Raw genomic sequence first — 19,616 nt, forward strand, 5'->3', positions numbered from 1 at the left:
TTTTTTTGCATTATGAAGCTCTTGAAATGTAAAGCTTTTAAGAAGTCCATGTGCAGAGGGAGGAGTCTGAGTAACAAATTTTCAGTAAGGTGGATATGCTGTGGTACAAGTAAGTGGAGTGTCATGGGAGGGAGCACGGAGGAGCCCCTCCCCCACCCTGGCCTGCTGAGGGCAGGAAGTTGTTCCACTGAAGAGGAGGAGAAGAGGGGTGGTTAAGGAATTTGAATTTTTATCTTGAAAGCCTTTTGAGGGTTGGGAAGTGAGTGAGAAAGTAGAAACTTGGTTCTTCTAATCTCCCTGTGGCCACCTGGGACCCCAGGTTGAAAGGCTTGTGCAGTTTTTTCTCCTGGGTGTGAAAGGAGGTGTTGTACTCTGATGAGAAGTCTGTTCCATCTAAAGTCAGTCAGGATTTAGAGTTAGGGTATATTTAGTCAGGGGGAAAAATCATTTGTTTTAGAGGAATATATAGGTTTGAGTTTTGTAAAGGATACTCCATATGTTTAAGATTTTTATAAAGGTTACCCCATGTATTTAAAGTAAGTAACTTACTCCCTTTCCAGATTTAATTTTGTGGCTGAATCAGAACCTGAGAGATGGATTGGGTATTTTAAAAGGTGAAATTCATATTTGGTATGGATCCCTGGGGAGGTAACGTTAGTATTCACTCTGTTTTACAGTCAAGGAAATTTTTTTTGCCCAAAATAGTTGAGAAAACTCAGGAACTTGACCCACAGCCATCTTTACTCCAAGGCCCTTGCAACTTCCACAGTACTACCTTGGTAACCACTTACTAAACACAGTCATTTGCATGCTTTTAGAAACCACATTCTTTGTTTTGTGTGATTTGCGTGTTTGCTGTACCTTTAAAAGTGATTGTATACTTGGTAAAAAGGATTTTGGGGGCAGGTTAGATTGTGAACTCAGGATTAGAATAGGGGACTCGAGGTTGTTTGAGGCATGTTGCTAGCTTTCACTTTGTTCTTTGATTTTATTCATGGCTAGGGAAGGAGATACTAGTCTGCAGAGATAGGTTGCTTGGTTGTTTTTTTTTCCGGGGGGGGGGGGTTGTCAAATGGACTCTTCCATTACCATGTTTTGAAGTCATAGGGTTAAAAGTTGGTAGTCTGTAATTGGGCACCAGTGCTAGATTGCCTCAGCCATGGCCCCTGGGTGGCTTGTTTTAAAGCGTAATCAGTAGATAACATCAGAAGTACAGAAGTCAGTGAATCCCTCCCTCCTTTTACTTCCCTTAAGAAGATTGTTGGTATCAAAATAGAGCTTTGCCACAGTTGCGGTGTGTGCCACAAAGTCTATTCCTTTAAGCCTTTGAGGGTAGATAGTCTCTTCCATTTACAGATGAGGAAGCTGAGACCTAGTGAAGGGATGGTGATGTGTGACCCTAAACTTAGCTCTTAGTCACCTGCAGTATTACTCCTTTATGTACTTTGAATTTTAGAATTTGCCAAGCTGCTTTTTGCTTATGCTGTTCTTCATTGATTCTTACAGCAACCTCTGAACTGCAGGGAATCCATGTTATCTGGTCTTACTGGTAACAGAACCAGAGAGGGAAAGGCATGCTGGTAGTTAAGTGGTGAGCCTGGAGTTAGAAGAGCTCTACGAATGGTGCTCGCCACACTTTAAATACCTTAGAGGAGTTCGGGATTTAAAGGATTTCTGTGAAGAATCACTTTACATAAGGGATGGTTCTCAAGGGAAGCTGGCGGGGGCACTTGTTTCTCAGGAGATGTGATTGGAGCTTCAGGGTATTGGGCGTGCCATTTCAAACAACTCTCCTCTTGATTGAGAAACCTGAAAATAATGAGGATCTTATGCATGGGAAAGGCAAATGAAGAGGGTGGGGGTCACTGTTTTACATAGTGAATACTGCAGCCCTTCTGTGGAGTAGGCACTCAAGACCTTTTTTATTGGTTGAAGTCTTTAAATGCAGTATAATTCTAATATAGTGGAGCAGTGACATAATAAATTGCCAATTTTCAAAGAATGCAGACCATGAAACATAATTCCAAAGCTGTATTAAACACAGTAAATCTCATTTTAGTGGCTGAGAAGTCATACATAAATTTTAGGCATGTCTTTTTCAGTATATTATGAAAAAGCAGGTTGATAGAATGTCAAAAAAGTTTTTATTATATTGTGGCTGTTTAGAACTTTGTTGGTGACTGAGTGCCAGAACCAGACCCAGTTTTCATTGGCATTTGGAAGTTGAGAGCCAGTTAGCAAGAATATTGGTAAGACATTTCGCTTGTGTGGATGGATTGCCTGTTGTGGTATCATTTGCTTTAAAGGTTACAGATTTGTTACCTTATTTTGGAGTTAAGACTTCAAGTGATTGGGCTAGGTTTGAAATTTAGCAAACATGAAAAGTTTTTAAAACCAGACATATTAAGGTATAATTGACAGAGTAAACTACACATATTTGAGATGTACAATTTGATAAGTTTTGGCATATGTAACTAACCACAATCAATCAAGATCATGAATATCCATCACCCCCCAGAAGTTTTCTCTTGCCCCTTGGTAATCCTTCTTTATGACTCCTCCCTGAACCCACTCTCCCATCACGAGGAAATACTTGATCTGCTTTCCAGTAGAGATTAGTGGTTCGCACTGGGGTGATTTTGCCCCTTGGGGACATTTGGGTAGTGTCTTGAAGACATTTTTGTTCTTGGTCATGATGGAGATGCAGTGGGGTACTTGCTCCTTCATCTGGTGGGGAGAGGACAAAGAATGTTGCTCAACATCCTGCAATACACAGGGTAGCCCCCAAAACAAGATTATCTAAGACGCCCAAACTGTCAGGAGTGCCAAGGTGGAGAAACCTTGCTACCTACGGATTAGTTTGCATTTTCTAGCATTTTATGTTAATGCAGTCGTACAGTATGTACTCTTTTTTTCTGTCTGGCTTCTTTCAGCATATTTTTTTGGTGATTCATGTCTATGTTTGTATGTATCAAATAGCTCATTCCTTTTAATTGCCAAGTAGTATTTCATTGTATGGATACTCTACAATTTGTTTATTCATTTACCTGTTGTTGGTGGACATTTGGGTTTCTAGTTTTGGGGTGTTATAAATAATGCTGCTGTGAACATTCGCGTACCGGTCTTTGAATGGATATATGCTTTTTTTCTAGGAGTAGGTCATGTGGTAGGTGTATGTTGAAATTTATGAGAAACTGCCAAACTGTTTTCTAAAGTGATTGTACCATTTCACATTCCCACCAGTTCCTTTATATCCTTGCTGACACTTGGTATGGTCAGTTGTTAATTTTAGCCATTTTAATAGGTGTGTAGTGGTTGTGATTTTATTTATTTGCACTTCCTTAATGTCACGTTTCTTTGCATGTGCTTGTTTGGCATCCATACGTCTTTGGTAAATAGTCTCTAAATCTTTTGCCCATGTTAAAAAATTGGAAAAAAAAAATTGGGTTGCTTTGTTTGTTGTTGAATTTTGAGAGTTCTTTATATATATTTTGGATATAAGTCCTTTTTCATATGCAGGCTTTGCAGATATTTTTCTCCCAGTCAGCAGCATGTCTTCGTTATCTTAACTTTTTTAAAGAGCAGAGATGTAATTTTAAAGTCCAATTTATCAGTTTTTTATTTTACGAATCTTGCTTTAAGTAATTTCTAAATTCCTTAAATGTTGCTTTCATTTTGTTTGCAGTAAAGATAGCTAACACAGGGATTTTGTATTAGGAAGTGAGGTCGGATAATTTTGAATTCTTTTAAAATTTAACTTTAAGTAAGCATTTTCTATGTTATTGATTACTCAAAAGCATCATGTTGATGTCTTTAGTATTCTAAATTCAGGGTATATAGGATATAGCGATTTTTTACGTCAGTGCTGCCAAATTCTGATCTTCTGAAAAAAATAAACTTATAAAAGATTTTCAGAATTAAGTGTTCTAAATATCTTACAGCTAGAATTTTTTTTCTGAAGAATATTCCCCTAATTTTATCCTGAAGATAAGTGAGAAAATAAATTGGATGTTTTAAAAGTGAATTTTTCAGGATACTACTCTTACACTATGACATCAGCTATACTTGTACATGTGTCTTGAGTGGGTCGTTGTCTTCAATTCTGGCAATAGCTGTTGGTGATCAACAGATTTACAAAAAGGTCTCTCTTCTTCTGTATTTTTGTTTTGTTTTTTAAGCTGGAAGTGACTTGATAGGTCTAATTCCTTACTTTTCCATATGAGAGATGAAATGATTAGCCAGAGAAGGGTTGGATCACAGTGGTGCTGTGACCACGCTTTGGGGCATAATATACAGTGAGGTGCTTTGGGATTGTGAGCTATGGGATGTGGGTTAATCCCAAAGAAAATACCCAGCCTCTGTGGTTAGATTGGATAATTTATTTTTAGCTGTAATATACATCAGCAGAATATGGTTTAGACACTTTGTAACATGCTTTGGCTATAGTTAGTTGTTTATACCCTTTGTAACTGCTAATAGATGAGCTGAGGAGTCTTTAAAAATGCCCAAAGCTTCTTAATTTTACTGTGTCACGGACTGTCTCAGAATGTTTTTAAATGTAAACCGTAAAATATATGGAGTTTCCCATGGTTGCTAACATGACCACAGACATAGGGGACTGGTGGTTTGATGGGTTGAGCCCTCTACCATAAGTTTTACCCTTGGGAAGACGGTTGCTGCAAAGGAGAGGCTAGGCCTCCCTGTATTTGTGCCTAAGAGTCTCCTCCTGAATGCCTCTTTGTTGCTCAGATGTGGCCCTCTCTCTCTGGCTAAGCCAACTTGAAAGGTGAAATCACTGCCCTCCCCCCTACGTGGGATCAGACACCCAGGGAAGTGAATCTCCCTGGCAACGTGGAATATGACTCCCGGGGAGGAATGTAGACCCGGCATCGTGGGATGGAGAACATCTTCTTGACCAAAAGGGGGATGTGAAAGGAAATGAAATAAGCTTCAGTGGCAGAGAGATTCCAAAACGAGCCGAGAGATCACTCTGGTGGGCACTCTTACGCACACTTTAGACAACCTTTTTTAGGTTCTAAAGAATTGGGGTAGCTGGTGGTGGATACCTGAAACTATTAAACTACAACCCAGAACCCATGAATCTCGAAGACAGTTGTATAAAAATGTAGCTTATGAGGGGTGACAGTGGGATTGGGAATGCCATAAGGACCAAACTCCACTTTGTCTAGTTTATGGATCGATGTGTAGAAAAGTAGGGGAAGCAAACAAACAGACAAAGGTACCTAGTGTTCTTTTTTACTTCAATTGCTCTTTTTCACTCTAATTATTATTCTTGTTATTTTTGTGTGTGTGCTAATGAAGGTGTCAGGGATTGATTTAGGTGATGAATGTACAACTATGTAATGGTACTGTAAACAATCGAAAGTACAATTTGTTTTGTATGACTGCGTGGTATGTGAATATATCTCAATAAAATGATGATTAAAAAAAAAATAAAAAAAAAATAAAAAAAAAAATAAAAAAAAAAATATATGGAGTTTCAAAAGAAACCAATTTTATTGAAATAAATTTCTATCCATGGACCCTCTGGAGGTCCATGAAATATAGATTGATCTCTATTTTAATGAATTTTTACCAACGCTTTTCCTCGTTATCACCTGATAGATAATGGGCAGTCTTTGGCAGACTTTGGTGCAGGACTTTCCTTATGAGATATAGACGTAAGGCCTGTGTGACAGTTGTGAATTCCCTTTGGGATCTGCTTTGGAGTGTGCATCTAGACTGAGGAAGATCTGTTTTGAAACCGAGTAGACTGAGTTTTAGTAAGGAGCTTTAGGAATCTGGAGATGGGAATGGCCCTAAAACTACCTCGTCTGCCAGCCTTGTATGAAGAGTACTTATTGCATATTGGTATAGTTCAGCTCATAAAGGAAGCTGCCTGCCTTAGTTTTGTGGAGTGGATTTCACAGTAGGATGATATACTGGGCTCAGGTTGGCAGTTTTGTCTATGACGAACTGGTTTAAAAAACAAAACACAACTTGGGGGACTAGAAAGAGTTGTAACTTGTATTTTTTCCAAGTAAGTAGATTAAACATACATCCTCTAGCTACCATCTGGTGTGTGGGATGACATCCCCCCCCCCCCCGCCAAAGACATACCAGAATAAGTCTTGTTTTTTTGTTTTGTTTTGTTTTCCAATTTTGTCATGAATCACAAAGTCTCTGGTAGAGTCTGTGGTATGGGAGTTCCTGGATTCTCACTGGTGGGAAGCATAGGGCTCATGTTGTAGAAAGTGCAGGACACAGGGCCAAGGTTCTGTGGCTGCTGGCTTCTGCTTGTTCTCATAAGTGCTTTCCTGTAGTCACAGGGGGCTTAACTCGGGTGCACAGCACAGAGAACAGCTCCATTTAACCAGTGCATGGGCCCTGTTTTTCCAGTGTGATGACCTGGGGTTCCACTCATCAATTGCCTGAGGTTGGGTTCTGTGCTTTGAAAATCTGTGTTTCTTTTGTAATTATTTTCTTGACCCACTCTGAACCAAATTTATATCTATAGTGTTTAAAAATGAATTGTTACAGAATGGAGGCACCTACTACGCAAAGGTAGGGCGTTAACAGAAAGGGCATGCCGGAAAGGCAGCCACCCTGGTTTATTGAAGGTGAGATGGTTTGCTAAGACTTTTACCTGTATCAGGGTTGCTTGGAATTCGATTTTCCTAGCTTCAAAGTATCATGGTTGTATGGAGAATAGTTTTTCTTTTCTTTCTCTTTTCTCTCTTTAGTGCAACACAAGACATTTTTATTTGTGAGATTTAAATTGTTTAGACTTATGTGCACCACCTCATATATTCTGTTCCTGGAATCTTGTAAATCTTCCCTTCTCTTTTCCTGTTTGTCATAGAAGTAAAGCTCTCTGGTCATGAATTTGGCACCTTGCTTACTCCCTTCTCTGTTACTGTACAGCCACATGGAAGTACGTGCACTTTTCTTGGGAATTGTATCTTGATATGTGGATTTTAAGGGCATACTAATGCAGCTTTTTGTCCTGTGTTTCATTTTGGTTTGTCCCAAATCACGTTAATCTTGAGTTGCAGGTAACTGTGTGGAATTGTAAACCTGGTAAATAATTATCTTTCAGGTTATGCTAACACATGAACCTTTGTTTTTTTCTCTTTTGAATTTAGTGAAGGGGAACGGCCTACTCAGAATGAGAAGAGGAAGGAGAAAAACATAAAAAGAGGAGGCAATCGCTTTGAGCCATATGCCAATCCAACTAAAAGATACAGAGCCTTCATTACAAACATACCTTTTGATGTGAAATGGCAGTCACTTAAAGATCTGGTTAAAGAAAAAGGTAATGGTACTGGTAGTTGAGTAGGGTAAGAAGGTTGGTGTGTTACCTTTTCTGTGGCTAATTCCTTGGTTATTTTTGTTAGTGGAAGTTGTTCTGGGTAAAGCATGTGTTCTTTCCAGGGTGGAAAGTTAAGGCCTCCTCTCCCCCACCCCACCCTCCTTTTTTTGTGGTCACACACCTGTGTTTCAGACAGGGTGGTTTGTTGTGGTCTTTTGGCCTACAAATGATTTCACTGGTTTAATGTAGTTAATAGGGCTTTGATTAAGCTTGAGGGGAACCTTTTTGTGATAAGGAAATTTTTGAAATCTTTATATTAGGTGGGAAGAGGTTTTTTTTTTTTTTTTAAGGTTTTAATTTTTGGTGGGAATGTAGTTGGTTTAAATTTCGTGGATGTCTTTCTGGAACTTGGTGCTGGTTAGGTTCTAAATTATAAAAATACTACCTAGTATTTAAACTTTTTCCTGGGAATTGACAATGGGGGAGTTCAGAATAAGGTATCTGCTTTGTAATGCTGGGCCTTGAGGTGCACATTAGTCACAGCCCAGGTGTCCAAATTCTGGTCTAGGGCAGGGGAAGCAACTGAGGCTCTGTTGCCACCAGGAGGTCTGAGGAGGCCGCGTCTGAAAGGTCCTCTGCCCCCACCTCCCTTTGCACACCATGTGCAGTCTTCTTTCTCTCCATACTGTGGTTCTGCTTTTGTCTTCTTTCCTTTCTTTTCTGGTTCTTGGCCCTTCTGGTGGTACGCAGGACTAAAGAGGTTGCTCAGCCCTGATTTTCTCGACCAAACCATTGATAGAGAACAATTTGTATGATGCCCTGAGGTCTTCCACCCAAGGGAAATCTAGAATCAGATTACCCTTAATGGAATCTTTTTGAAGAACTGAAAGACACTGGTTTCTGGAACATTCATAATGAATACAGATGTGAGCTTGATTTGTAAAACAATTAACATTTTAGTGACAGATGCTACTTGGATAGGTCATTTTGGTGCCATTTTGGTAGGCGCACTGGTGCTCCCAGCATGGGGTTTTGAAATTATGAACCGCCCACTGCCATCATTGTCCCATCACTTAGTTCGACCATGGCATGCAAGAAGCACTAGGCAAAGTGAATCTTTAAGTGCAGTCTTTAAGTGCCATGTATGCTGCTCCCATGTGGTATTTCTCCAGATAACATGGATGGTAAAGTGTTTTGTTGTGAGATTTGTTTTCCTGCCTTGATCAGCCAAATCATTCCTGCAAATGCTCCTAGGGCAAGAGTGAAGTTTCTTCTTTTTGTCTGAAGGGCGTCATGTGGCATCCCAGATGCAGTGTTCTTGGTTTTTGGGACTGCTGCTTCACTACAAGCTTAGAATTTCTGTACAGTACTGTTGAGTCTCATTCGAATTAGCTTTTGGAATAACCCCCAAATTTGTGTTCTTGTGATTTGGTTGAATCGCTGAATCGTTATTTCTATTGCTAATAAGGTATAGTAATTCCAAGAACCAGGAATGTGGCTTTGAAAATGCAATTGTTAGAATTTTGTAATAGATGGCAGGCCAAATAATTTTTTCATTTTTAGGAGTGTGTGAACCAGTTTTGGGACATGATGGATAAAGTAGGTGACATTTTTACTGCTTTACCATTCAGTAATTCAGTTTCGGAAGCCTTAAAGCTGGTAGCAGCAGCAGCCATGATGTTTCTGGGTGTAGAAGGAGTTCACCTCAATTTACAATTGCACTGTATTAAAGTGTGGAGCCAGCCTGGTGGTTTATTTGGATACTTCCAAACTGGTTCTCATATTCCCCTGGCATACTGCTATGAATGCCCTGGCTCAGCCCTTTCAGTGTATTTTTGGTGGTGTAATTTAGAATTACAGGTGTGCAGTAAATCAGTTATTTTTAATGAACCTTAAAATGTTCTTGTTTAGAGCTCCCTTGTACTAGTTAAAATCAGTTACTCTGCTGTTTAATTATACTAGCAGTATTAGATTGTGGGTAAAGGGATTCGTAAAGGAGAGAGAATTTTTTTTATAAAGATGCTTATTTTCAGCCTGTGAAGTCCCAAGAAATTTACTGTTTATATGTATATAACTCCTTGAGAAATGTTCTTTTCATTATGAACTTTTAAATATTTATTTTTATTTATGTCTTGGTGTACCCCCCAAAATATTTAAATGATTATTTGAAATACTTGAAATCTCTTGAAAAGTTTAAATTTTTGAAGACTTGTTACAGCACAGAAAGAACTGCAGATAGGGGCACCTGCACTCTTAAAGGCAATAGTCTCAAGATAATCCTGAGTGGACAAACCACTGAAATTTGTTTGTTCTGTCATAATCGAGCCACTGTTTATCAGTCTACATTTTAAGGCTCTATCCCTGATAAAATTGTAGTGTATTGCTTTGCCACTTGGGAAACTAGTAGAATAAAGCAGAAGTTGGTTATCCTAACTAACTGAAAAGTTTTCTACTTTGCAGCACTGTCTGCCTGCAGCCTCTCAGAACTAAAGTAGCTTGCCAGCTTTGAAATAGCAAGGTGGCAGCTTTTCTGTGGTTAATCTGTGCCTGAGATTGTTCCACATACTCCTCCCTAATACCCATCTTTCCCTTGTTTGACACCAACTGTATCTTTGTTTAATTTTTTATTTTAAAAAGTGTAGTGATTGTAATAGCCAAGCATTTAGCAGCATTCTTGGAGATACTATTAATAATAATCTGTATGTGAACTGGTCATGTACATATGTCTTCTCCTGGATAGGATCACAGAATTTATTTGATGCACTAGCTGTCTTAATGACACTATCATGAAGTCAACATTGCTGATTTTGAAGAGAAAATGTATTAAGACAGCTTCGTTTTCTTTTTGCCCAAGTTGCCTGTCATATCAGTCATGGACATGGATTAAACACTGTTTTCAGAGCCCTTAGAATTTAGCCTATTTCCGCCTATTTCCGCGATCACCTACTCCCTGCTTTCCCCTTCCTGTTCTAACTGCCAGGATGAAACAAAGGAAAGTTTTTGTTTTTTTTAAAGCAGTTTTATTGCGATATAATCACACACCAAGGAAAGGTTTTTATTGTCCTTTTGACCATGCTTAGTCACCACCCCCATATTGACTTAAACTCTAGTCTTTTTTTTAAAAAAAAAGGAAAAATATTTTTCTCCTTCCGGGAAAGAAACTACTTTTCTCTGCCAGTTTGCCAGGAAATACCTATTAGAAAGACAAAACAAAGAAATCTAGTTTTGTTGAAACGTCCCCTCTCTCAAAAAACACGGAAGAGAACTTGGCCTTATTTTGTAATACTTGTAAAAATGGGAAAGAACAGAAAACTCCCAGTGAGTTTTAATTGTAGTACTATGTATTTTTTGTATTCAGGTACCAATATGTCTCCCATTTTACTTTTTCCCAGCTGCTTATAACATTTCCTTTTTTTTTTTTAATATAAATTTTTAATTAGAGCAGTTGCAGGTTTACAGAAAAATCATGCAGAAAATACAGAGTTCTCATATCCCGCCCCCCCGTTTTCCCTATTAACATTTTGCATTAGTGTGGTACTTTTGTCATAATCAATGAAGCATTATTATAATTATGCTGTTAACTATGGCCCATAGTTTTTTGTTACATGCTTAGTTTTTTTAATGCAGTTTTGAGATATATTCACACACCATACAATCCATTTGAAGTATACAGTCAATGTCTCACAGTATCACATGGTTGTGCATTCATCACCATGATCAATATTAGAACATTTTCATTACTTCTGAAAAATAAATAAAAGTAAAAAAGAAAACCCAAAACATCCCATTACGTGCTTAGTTTTTAACGGGTTGTTATGTGGAGCAAATGGTTGCTGTGAGCACCAGAGTTGCTGGATTGAAAAAAATTGAGAGCCATTGTAAAATTTGAATTGGAGGTTGCTAACCGGGTTTGAAAGTGACTTAACATTCCAAAGTTGCTTAATTTTGTATCACTTGACAGCTAAAAGGGTACACGTTTTAAACTGTTTGACCATAAGGACTGGGTGAAAAATACATATTTCTTTGAGCAAAAGGTGATCTGGGGAATTTTACACTTAAATAGTGTGCTACATTAGTTTGAGAATGTGAAATCCCTGTCATATCTGAATGAAGAAATCTCAAATCTCCTTTGGCTGCTTGTCCTCCTGGCCTAACCAGGGAGTGGGCATCCTCGAGGTGGAGCAGCTGCAGCAGAGGCAGGACTGAGCTGCGTCAGCAGTGAGTAAACATGGAGCTCAGTTTGAGGAAGAAAGGAAGGTCAGTGATGTAGTTTACTCTCAATCAGTCTCACATTTAGCAGCAGTTAACTTGTGTAAGCAAAGATTTCTTTAAGCTCCTTAATCCTTCTGTTATTATTTAGTGCATTGTTTTAAGTAAATTTCACATTCCAGTTGACAGAAAACTAAGGCCCAGAGGGCAGGTGATGGCCCATACAATGCGTCAGTTGGCTCATGAAGATAACCTGCATGTGGATCTATGTGACAGCCCTTTATTTTCCTTTTAAATAAAATCCTTACCCAGTCTCTTCGGCTCCTTCATATTTTCTCCTGTTGAAAATTCAGCCTGCATTTTAGAAAGGGCTGCTACACTAAAGAGTGTATATGTGAATACTTGTGCTGAGCCCCAGCAGTGCAGCCGGCCTGGCTTATTGTGTGGCCTTTGGTCTGTCTGTAGAGGTAGTGCTCCTCAGCTCTCCATGGACTCAGGAGCAGGTGTGGACTCAGTAATTTTCTAACTTGCCCAAATAAATCATCATTGTGTAGAATAATTGTTTTGCTATATTACAGAAAAAGCTTTCCAAATTAAAATGTGCATTTATTCTTGGCTTCCCTCTGTTAGTGAAAAATGATTGACAACATGGCCTGCTTGAGAGTGTTCCCCTTACCCCCGTGTTTTAAAATAATAGGCCTTACCATGTGTGAATTCTCTTCAGTGAAGCTCGGGCCTTTGGAACGCTGGGTTTTTTTGTTCTTTTTTGTGGAGGGTTTTTTTTGTGTGTGTGTTGTGGGGGGGTCCATTTCAGACTTAAACATTTAATGAGAATTTTTAATAAAAGCAAATACTCTTTGTGATAAAAGTTTGTTCAGGAGTGTTAAATTCAAAGTAGCTTCAAGAAGAGACTATGCTTCTTTTTGGGAGGTTGCTCATCCTACTAAGCCTTATGAGTGGTTTCATTCCTAAGGCAGTACTTGAATCTCTTAAATGTTGGTTGAAGATGATTTCTTTGAGCATTTCAAAATAAAGGTATAAAACATTTGGCATTAGATTTTCAAAGTCTTAGTTTTTTTATTTAGATATTTTGATGTTTAAAGCAGAGTAGAATCCATCTCAGCAGCCTACTCTTTGGAGTCCATCCATGTTCAGGAAGCGGGGGGGAGTGGTAGTATTGTTCATTAATAACTGAGTTCAGTTTCTGTGCGAGCACTACTGTCATGTTGTTGACTCTGCTTCTTAAGACTAACTATAATCTGTTCTGGAGAGTTCGCTCTTTTAAATTTCATTGCACTGCTTTTGTATACTTGGCAAATTTTGCCTTCAAATTTTTGTTGGTAGTTATACTAACTATTCAGAACAGGTATTTGTTTCAATTTCAATAGAACCAAAAGAGAGGTGGTCATTGTTAGCTTCCTGTAAGGAAGTATGGACTTGTAGCTCTTGCAGATTCTAAAACATTGTTTTACTTAAGTCTTGGGACTGATAAGATTTGTCAGGGCAGAGATGCGGATGTTATTAATTGGTCAGGGATGTGACTGAGCCACAGATGACTGCCTAACTCATGACTGCTTCTCAGGGTCAGACTGATAGCAAGTAGAGTTTTTATGTTATAGTTTTTTGTTCTTAACAAGTAAATTATTGAGGACAAGGACATTGTAAGCAAATTTTTAGTGCAGAGGATTGAAGTCAGGTGTGTGCCATCACTGGACTGTTAGTGGAAAAAGAACTAATTTCTAAACCTGGCTTTTTGTAAAAATGGTTATGACCATAGAAAAAAGTTCAGTTTGGGCTGGGTTGGTTTCTAGGTTGCAGTAACAGCTTTTTGATAGTCTTTATTGGCACAGACTAGAAACTTTTCAAGTGCAACAGTATTTGAGATCTGGCAAAATGGTTACAGCTGTATTGAGTTAGATACTATTATTATTACTATTATTATTATTAAGGTTATTAGGTGTTAGATCACAGTTTGTAGGAAATAAGCTTGGGGTTGGTCTTCACTGTTTTGAACTACTTAGTATTTTCATCAAAGTAGAGATAAGGGTTATTTGTCCTCAAATGGCTGCTGCTGTTGAAATAAATGGCTTTTAACATGGTCTCGGGAATACCGGCCACTTTTTGGAAATAGCTTGGCTTTTATAAGGGTAAAATGAAGCCAGTTTGTACATACAACTGTCACTTGGTGATGATAATGTCAGATCATTTTTCGGTTTGCCCTACAGAAGTACATACTTCAAAATTTAAACTTTACTGTTCCCTCCTATTTCTCCTCTTCGTTCCTTTGCACTAATTCTCCTTCCTGTTTGTGCAAAGTGCTGGTTTGATTCTGTAACATTTCAGGAGAGGACAAGAAAAATAAGACTTAAACTTTGAACACTTGGCCTTCTTGCCTTCAAGCACCATGGAAGTATCTTAACAAATATGCCCTTAGAATTGTTAATCTTAATAAAAAGAAAATAATTTCTCTCTCATCTTTAGTTTAAATCTCTCCTTGACATGTTAATTTAAAAATCCTTATCAATTTTAATATCCTTTGAACACATGAGTGGGAATAGACAAATTGTCAAGGCTCATTGAATGGGCTATTTTTTTTTTTTTTTTAACCTTTGTACTGCTGAACTTGAAAACTCAAGTGGAGAAGGCCTTAACATCATAAAAATAATCCTTTAAAAATATTCCTGAGTGGAGGGGGAGTTCTTCCTTGACTTAGGAGAGCTGTTTAGAGATTTTCTCGAAGTTAACACTTTAAATTTGTGTTTTCTGTATGCCATCTTCAAATTCAGCAGCCATTTTGGTGGTTGTATTCTTGGTGGATCTTAAATCTGATTATGGTGGTCATGAATTGGCAATCCAAACCTTGAGGAAAATCTGCAGAACTTTCTGAAATGATTTTTTTTTCTCCTTTGTGTAGATTAGAATTATGTGAGTTTAACTCCTTACCAGATTTCGATATAAATTGAGTCCTAATATGAATTTCTGTCCTTTTATGGGGAAGTTTAGAAAGCAGCAATACTAAAGCTTAGTGTAATTCACTGAAGAGAATCCAGATGCGGCTCTGGGTTTGTGTTCGGCTCTGGGTTTGTGTTCAGCTCTGGGTTTGTGTTCGTATAATCAAACATCCTACTTCTAATAATGGTGGAGCCTAGTGTGGTGTGGAGGACTGGCTAGGTGATTAGCAGGGCCTAGTGCAAAATGAAAATTCAGGGCCTGTTGTAAAAAATTATTAAGACTCTTAAGATGGCAACAACAGAGCATTAAACTGAGCACGAGGTCCTTTGTGATTGCACAGGTCGCACGCCCATGAAGCTGGCCCGGGCTGTGTGTGTGTGTGTGTACCTTTAAGCATATATATACATGTATACACATTCCCGTATTTTAGCATTTGAACTCAGTTCAGGGGCCTTGAAACTTGTGTGATGTTTATCTTTTTTCACCAGTAAGAGTGTCTGTGTAAAAAACTTTTCCTCCCTTCTCCAAAAAAGTGAACCAAGCAGACTAATTTCCTGTAGATTTGGATTGCCTCTATTCATGAATGAGTATTCCAGACAGGGACATTGGTATGGAAATCTGGAAATAGCTTGTTTCTGGTGGGAGGAAGATCAAGGACATATTGTTAATGAGTTTTCACCTACTTTTACTGCACACCTGTAATGCCTACTTTGGTGGTTTAGAGAATATGGAGTGTTTCTGGGCTTTCTTATAAGGCAGAGGCTCCATACAAGGTTGCTGATGATTGTTCTAAATTCCCATTGTTTTCTTGGCTTTTCTCCCTTGGTTTATGTGTCGTCTGGAAACTGATTTGTAGTTGGTGAGGTAACATACGTGGAGCTCTTAATGGACGCTGAAGGAAAGTCAAGGGTAAGTGTTTGAGAGAATTTCTTCTGTGGATATACTACATGAAAAATGTAACTGTATGGTAGTGTGGAATCGAATGAAATCAGGAAGGCAGTGAGTGCTCATGTTATAGTAGTTATGTTTGATTTTGCCAAACCTTTGAGTGGGGTGGGAGGGGATTTGCAAATGGGCGTCCCGCTTTTCCAAATGGTTAGCCAAAAGAGCTTTTGGTATTCTGTTTGGATGCCCAATTTGGATAACTGGGGACCAATAGCAGCATTGTCTCTTTGTTAACAGAGGAATTGGCTGTGTGTGAATTATGCATGGAATTTTAGCGGTGGTATATTAATGTAAAACGTGTGTTCTTGTCTAGAAAACGTTACTCTTGGTTGTTTGCTGAATTTGAAAGTTGTGTGAACCAAAGATTCTGAAAAGTTGCCTTTGTGCCAGTAAATTGTAAATCAAATATTTAAAACCTGAACATTTAAAATTGGCAGAGTTTAAAGAGAAAATAAACTTATTTTCTGTTGTGCAATAGAATGGCTTAGAATAATCTATAGGATGAGCTTAATTTATGGAAGGGATGGATTTAAGAGGAATATGGTAAGGAATTGATTGAGTACAGAGGGAAGCAGATCTAAAGTTTGTGCGGTTTCTTGGAGAACCTGAATTTAAGTCTGCTTATTATAACTTCAGAAACTATAGTGCAATGCTGGTGTAATGTGTAGGAAAATGAGATACTAAGGAGCCCAGCTTTTAATAAGGATGGCTAGGCAAGACACTTTTGTCAGCTTTCCCTTAGAAGGGTTAATTAATAAAAAACTAACCTTGTTACATAAATCATATTTTTAAATTTGTTTCAACTGTCAATGATACTCACTATTTTTTTCTTTTCTTTTCTTTTCCCCCTTTCCTTGCTCTTCTGATTGGTATTTGGCTTCTTCCAAAGGGATGTGCGTAAGTATTGCCTAGTTATTTATTGGCAATTGAGTTTTCTAAATTGTAGGACTGTTTTCACCCATTTCCTTTTGACTCTTCATAGTGTTGTTGAATTCAAGATGGAAGAGAGCATGAAAAAAGCTGCTGAAGTTCTAAACAAGCATAGTCTGAGTGGAAGACCACTGAAAGTCAAAGAAGTAAGCTTTTGATTAACACTTTGTGGATACCTTTTATAATTGCCAAGTTGTCCCTCTTTGGAGTTAGGAAAAGAGAGTAATAGTCCTTGACATAGTTTCACAGCCCAACCTGTTTTCCTGAAAAGGGTCAGCCACAGATTTCACCAGTCACTGCTTTTAAGAGCATGTCTTCACAGCTGTTGGCCACCTTCCTAAAATTTGTGATGAGTCTTCTAACAGCCTTATTTCCTCAGGACATGCTAATGCAGCCCTTGGTTTTTGATTGGTTAATGCAAATAAGGGACTCCTACTGTTCTACCCAGTGTGAACCCTGCTCTTGGCCCATCATTTTTCTTTCTTTAAAGTGAATTTGAATCTCCTTTCATATCTAATTCAAATCATTTGTCCTGCTGCTGCTTCTCTCTCTATTTAAGAGGCTTTTTGGCTGATTAAATCCTTCCTTGACTTATTTATACCTCATTTCTTGGGAGAGGAAGACTGGTATACTCAGAACTGGTGGGGAAGGAGTGGCAGGGTTAATGTTTCTGTGTGTTGGTGGTGGTAAATAATAGGGAAAAGAGTTCAAGGATACTGTCAGTACGAGTGCTTCCAAAACCTATTTAGACATTACACATGAGTCAAGCACCTAAAAAACAGAAAGGATTTGGGCACCTTGGTGATCTAGAAGTGGGTTTTCAGACTTTTGGAAAAATCACTGAAGGGGTTTGCAGAAATCACAAAACCCTGTTGAATTTGTCAGATTCAATATAACAAGTCCACAAAGATCTTATTTCAGGCTGTAAGTTCTACACTGTGTTGCCTAATCTTGTAAGCCCCCACTTCCCTGATTTTACTTAGTTCGATGGAGAGCTATGTTTTCAACATTAAATTTTACACACTTTCTTCCTCATTCCTTTAGCTGGAACTCTTCGTAGGCTGGTGATAGGTTCATTTGAGTTTCTTGTTATAGATTTGAGAAATGTTTCCAAACAATCTCAATTTCTGAAGTTGTGAGAATATCAGTTATTGTACAAAACATGGTTTTAGTTGTCACTGGGTCTGCTAAATATAATGCTTTTATGCTTGCTCTAGGATCCTGATGGTGAACATGCCAGGAGAGCAATGCAAAAGGTGATGGCTACGACTGGTGGGATGGGTATGGGACCAGGTGGCCCAGGAATGATTAATATCCCACCCAGTATCCTAAATAATCCTAACATCCCAAATGAGATTATCCATGCATTACAGGCTGGAAGACTTGGAAGCACAGTATTTGTAGCAAATGTAAGTAAATGGAAACATTTTTCCTGGTTATCACTGCAGTCATAAGTCACAGGCTGGACCATGGGCCCATTGTGGCCATGTTGACTGAGTTTTGCAGGTGTTTAGAAAAGTAGCAGCTTGGTGTTAATTTGTGCAGTTTAGGTACAGAGTAAAATTGTTGTGTCTGGGATACCTTTGCCATTTGCAAAGAGGAATATTTTTAGAAGAAGGTGGGTTGGAAAGGGATGATGATAAACCTTAGTTGGGGATCATCTGTTTTTTAATGATCAGAAAATAAGTATTAATTTTAAAAATATGAGGTGATGTAACCTGTGCCTTCTGAGATTACATCAGGCATCATAATCATATTTGAAAAATGCTATTGAAGTTAATTAGTTTTGAGACATTTTGTTTCCTAATACTTGTTTCCAGTCAAAGCATGTCTCATTCAAGTACTTAAAATATTGTCTTTCTTATGATGTCTGCATTGAAGTTTCTCCCTCCCCTTTCTCTTGATTAGCTGGATTATAAAGTTGGCTGGAAGAAGCTGAAGGAAGTATTTAGTATGGCTGGTGTGGTGGTCCGAGCAGACATTCTTGAGGATAAAGATGGAAAAAGTCGTGGAATAGGCACTGTTACTTTTGAACAGTCCATTGAAGCTGTGCAAGCTATATGTATCCTTTTATAGGAATTCAACTCATTATGGGACAGTTTAGCCCAAATGCTGTTTTAGTCAGTAATATAGGTTTGTGTGAGGAGGAGGTAACTTTGTGTATTAATATTTTCTGTGTGGCTGGAGAGAATACATTCCTGTGGATTTGAAAGTTCTCTAGGGTGCAGTTGGTCTGATAAAAGGGATGGATGGAAAATAGGCACATTTTCCAGTGTTTTATTTTCAAAGGAGTCTTTAGATTTGAAAGGGAAAGTCCAGTGAATACTGGAGAACAATTTGGACAGTATTTCATATGTAAGCCTTTATATGGGAACCTCTGTCTCCAGTGGGTAGGCATCATTCTAGAAGAAACACTTCTTCCTGATAGGCCTGCTTACCCTAGGCTGCCTATCCTAGACGTAGGTTTTCTCATCCCAGTGCACTACACATGAGCACAGTCCTTAAGCTCAGAAAGATCATCCTGGAGCATCTTAACCAACAAGCATGGTACCTCAAAAAATGGTAGAACATCTGGCCCATTGGACACATACAGAAATACCCTGATGTTGATGCTGCTACTTTAGAAGATGGTTTAGTCAAAAGTTTAAGATTAAATGAATGAAACTTCATGCTGAAAGACTATGCTGAAGCTAAATTTTTTTCTGTTAAGCTTTATTTATTGTTTTATGCTTATTGTAGAAATAGGAATACTTGAAAGTATAATGAAGAATAAAAATTACTCATGAATTCACCACTTAGAGGGATTGGTAGCATGTATTTCTCTCTCCTGCTGTGCAGTGCTTTTAGAATTATAAGAAATAGCCTTAATTATCATGTCAGCTATGTTTAATGGCCAGCTGCTATTTGATAGACCAATGCATGTGAAAATGGTAAGTTAATAGGATCTTTTTTTCATACTATACTCAAATTTAAGTCTAGCAGAAATGAGATTACTGAATCCTGTATTTTATGCACGATTGTTCTGTAAAGCCACAACTTCTCTAATAAAGAAAAAAAAAATGAATGAACATATAGCCACCATACTAAATTTGTGAATCAGTCTTAAGTTCAGTAGGTATGGTATGTTGAACAAAGTCTTTGATTCAGACAACTTTTAAAGTCTATTGAAGTGCTTCAGTCTTTATAAACAGTCCTGCTATAGTTATGCCAAAGATAGATAAGAGTGAATAGAATCATTACTGGAACATACTGGGAGTACCTGTTTAAG

At 38.2% G+C, this 19,616-nt stretch overlaps 1 protein-coding gene across 10 annotated transcripts in view; it reads left to right on the forward strand.

The window, feature by feature from the left end:
* Nucleotides 1-19,616, forward strand: part of HNRNPM (heterogeneous nuclear ribonucleoprotein M) — a 38,512-nt gene that overhangs the window by 1,982 nt on the left and 16,914 nt on the right. For 6 of the 10 annotated variants that reach the window (XM_037824480.1, XM_037824485.1, XM_037824481.1 and 3 more), the window contains exons 2-8: nt 7,146-7,315; nt 15,330-15,382; nt 16,308-16,315; nt 16,401-16,494; nt 17,566-17,757; nt 18,257-18,410; nt 19,229-19,278. In XM_037824480.1, the coding sequence (XP_037680408.1) occupies nt 7,146-7,315; nt 15,330-15,382; nt 16,308-16,315; nt 16,401-16,494; nt 17,566-17,757; nt 18,257-18,410; nt 19,229-19,278 (721 nt within the window). Of the gene's footprint in view, nt 1-7,145; nt 7,316-15,329; nt 15,383-16,307; nt 16,316-16,400; nt 16,495-17,565; nt 17,758-18,256; nt 18,411-19,228; nt 19,279-19,616 lie in introns of those variants that run through there. The other 4 variants (XM_037824483.1, XM_037824487.1, XM_037824488.1 and 1 more) reach the window with 3 other exon arrangements.

This window comes from Choloepus didactylus, assembly GCF_015220235.1.
Source record: "Choloepus didactylus isolate mChoDid1 chromosome 25 unlocalized genomic scaffold, mChoDid1.pri SUPER_25_unloc2, whole genome shotgun sequence".
In the NCBI taxonomy this organism is placed as follows: domain Eukaryota; kingdom Metazoa; phylum Chordata; class Mammalia; order Pilosa; family Megalonychidae; genus Choloepus; species Choloepus didactylus.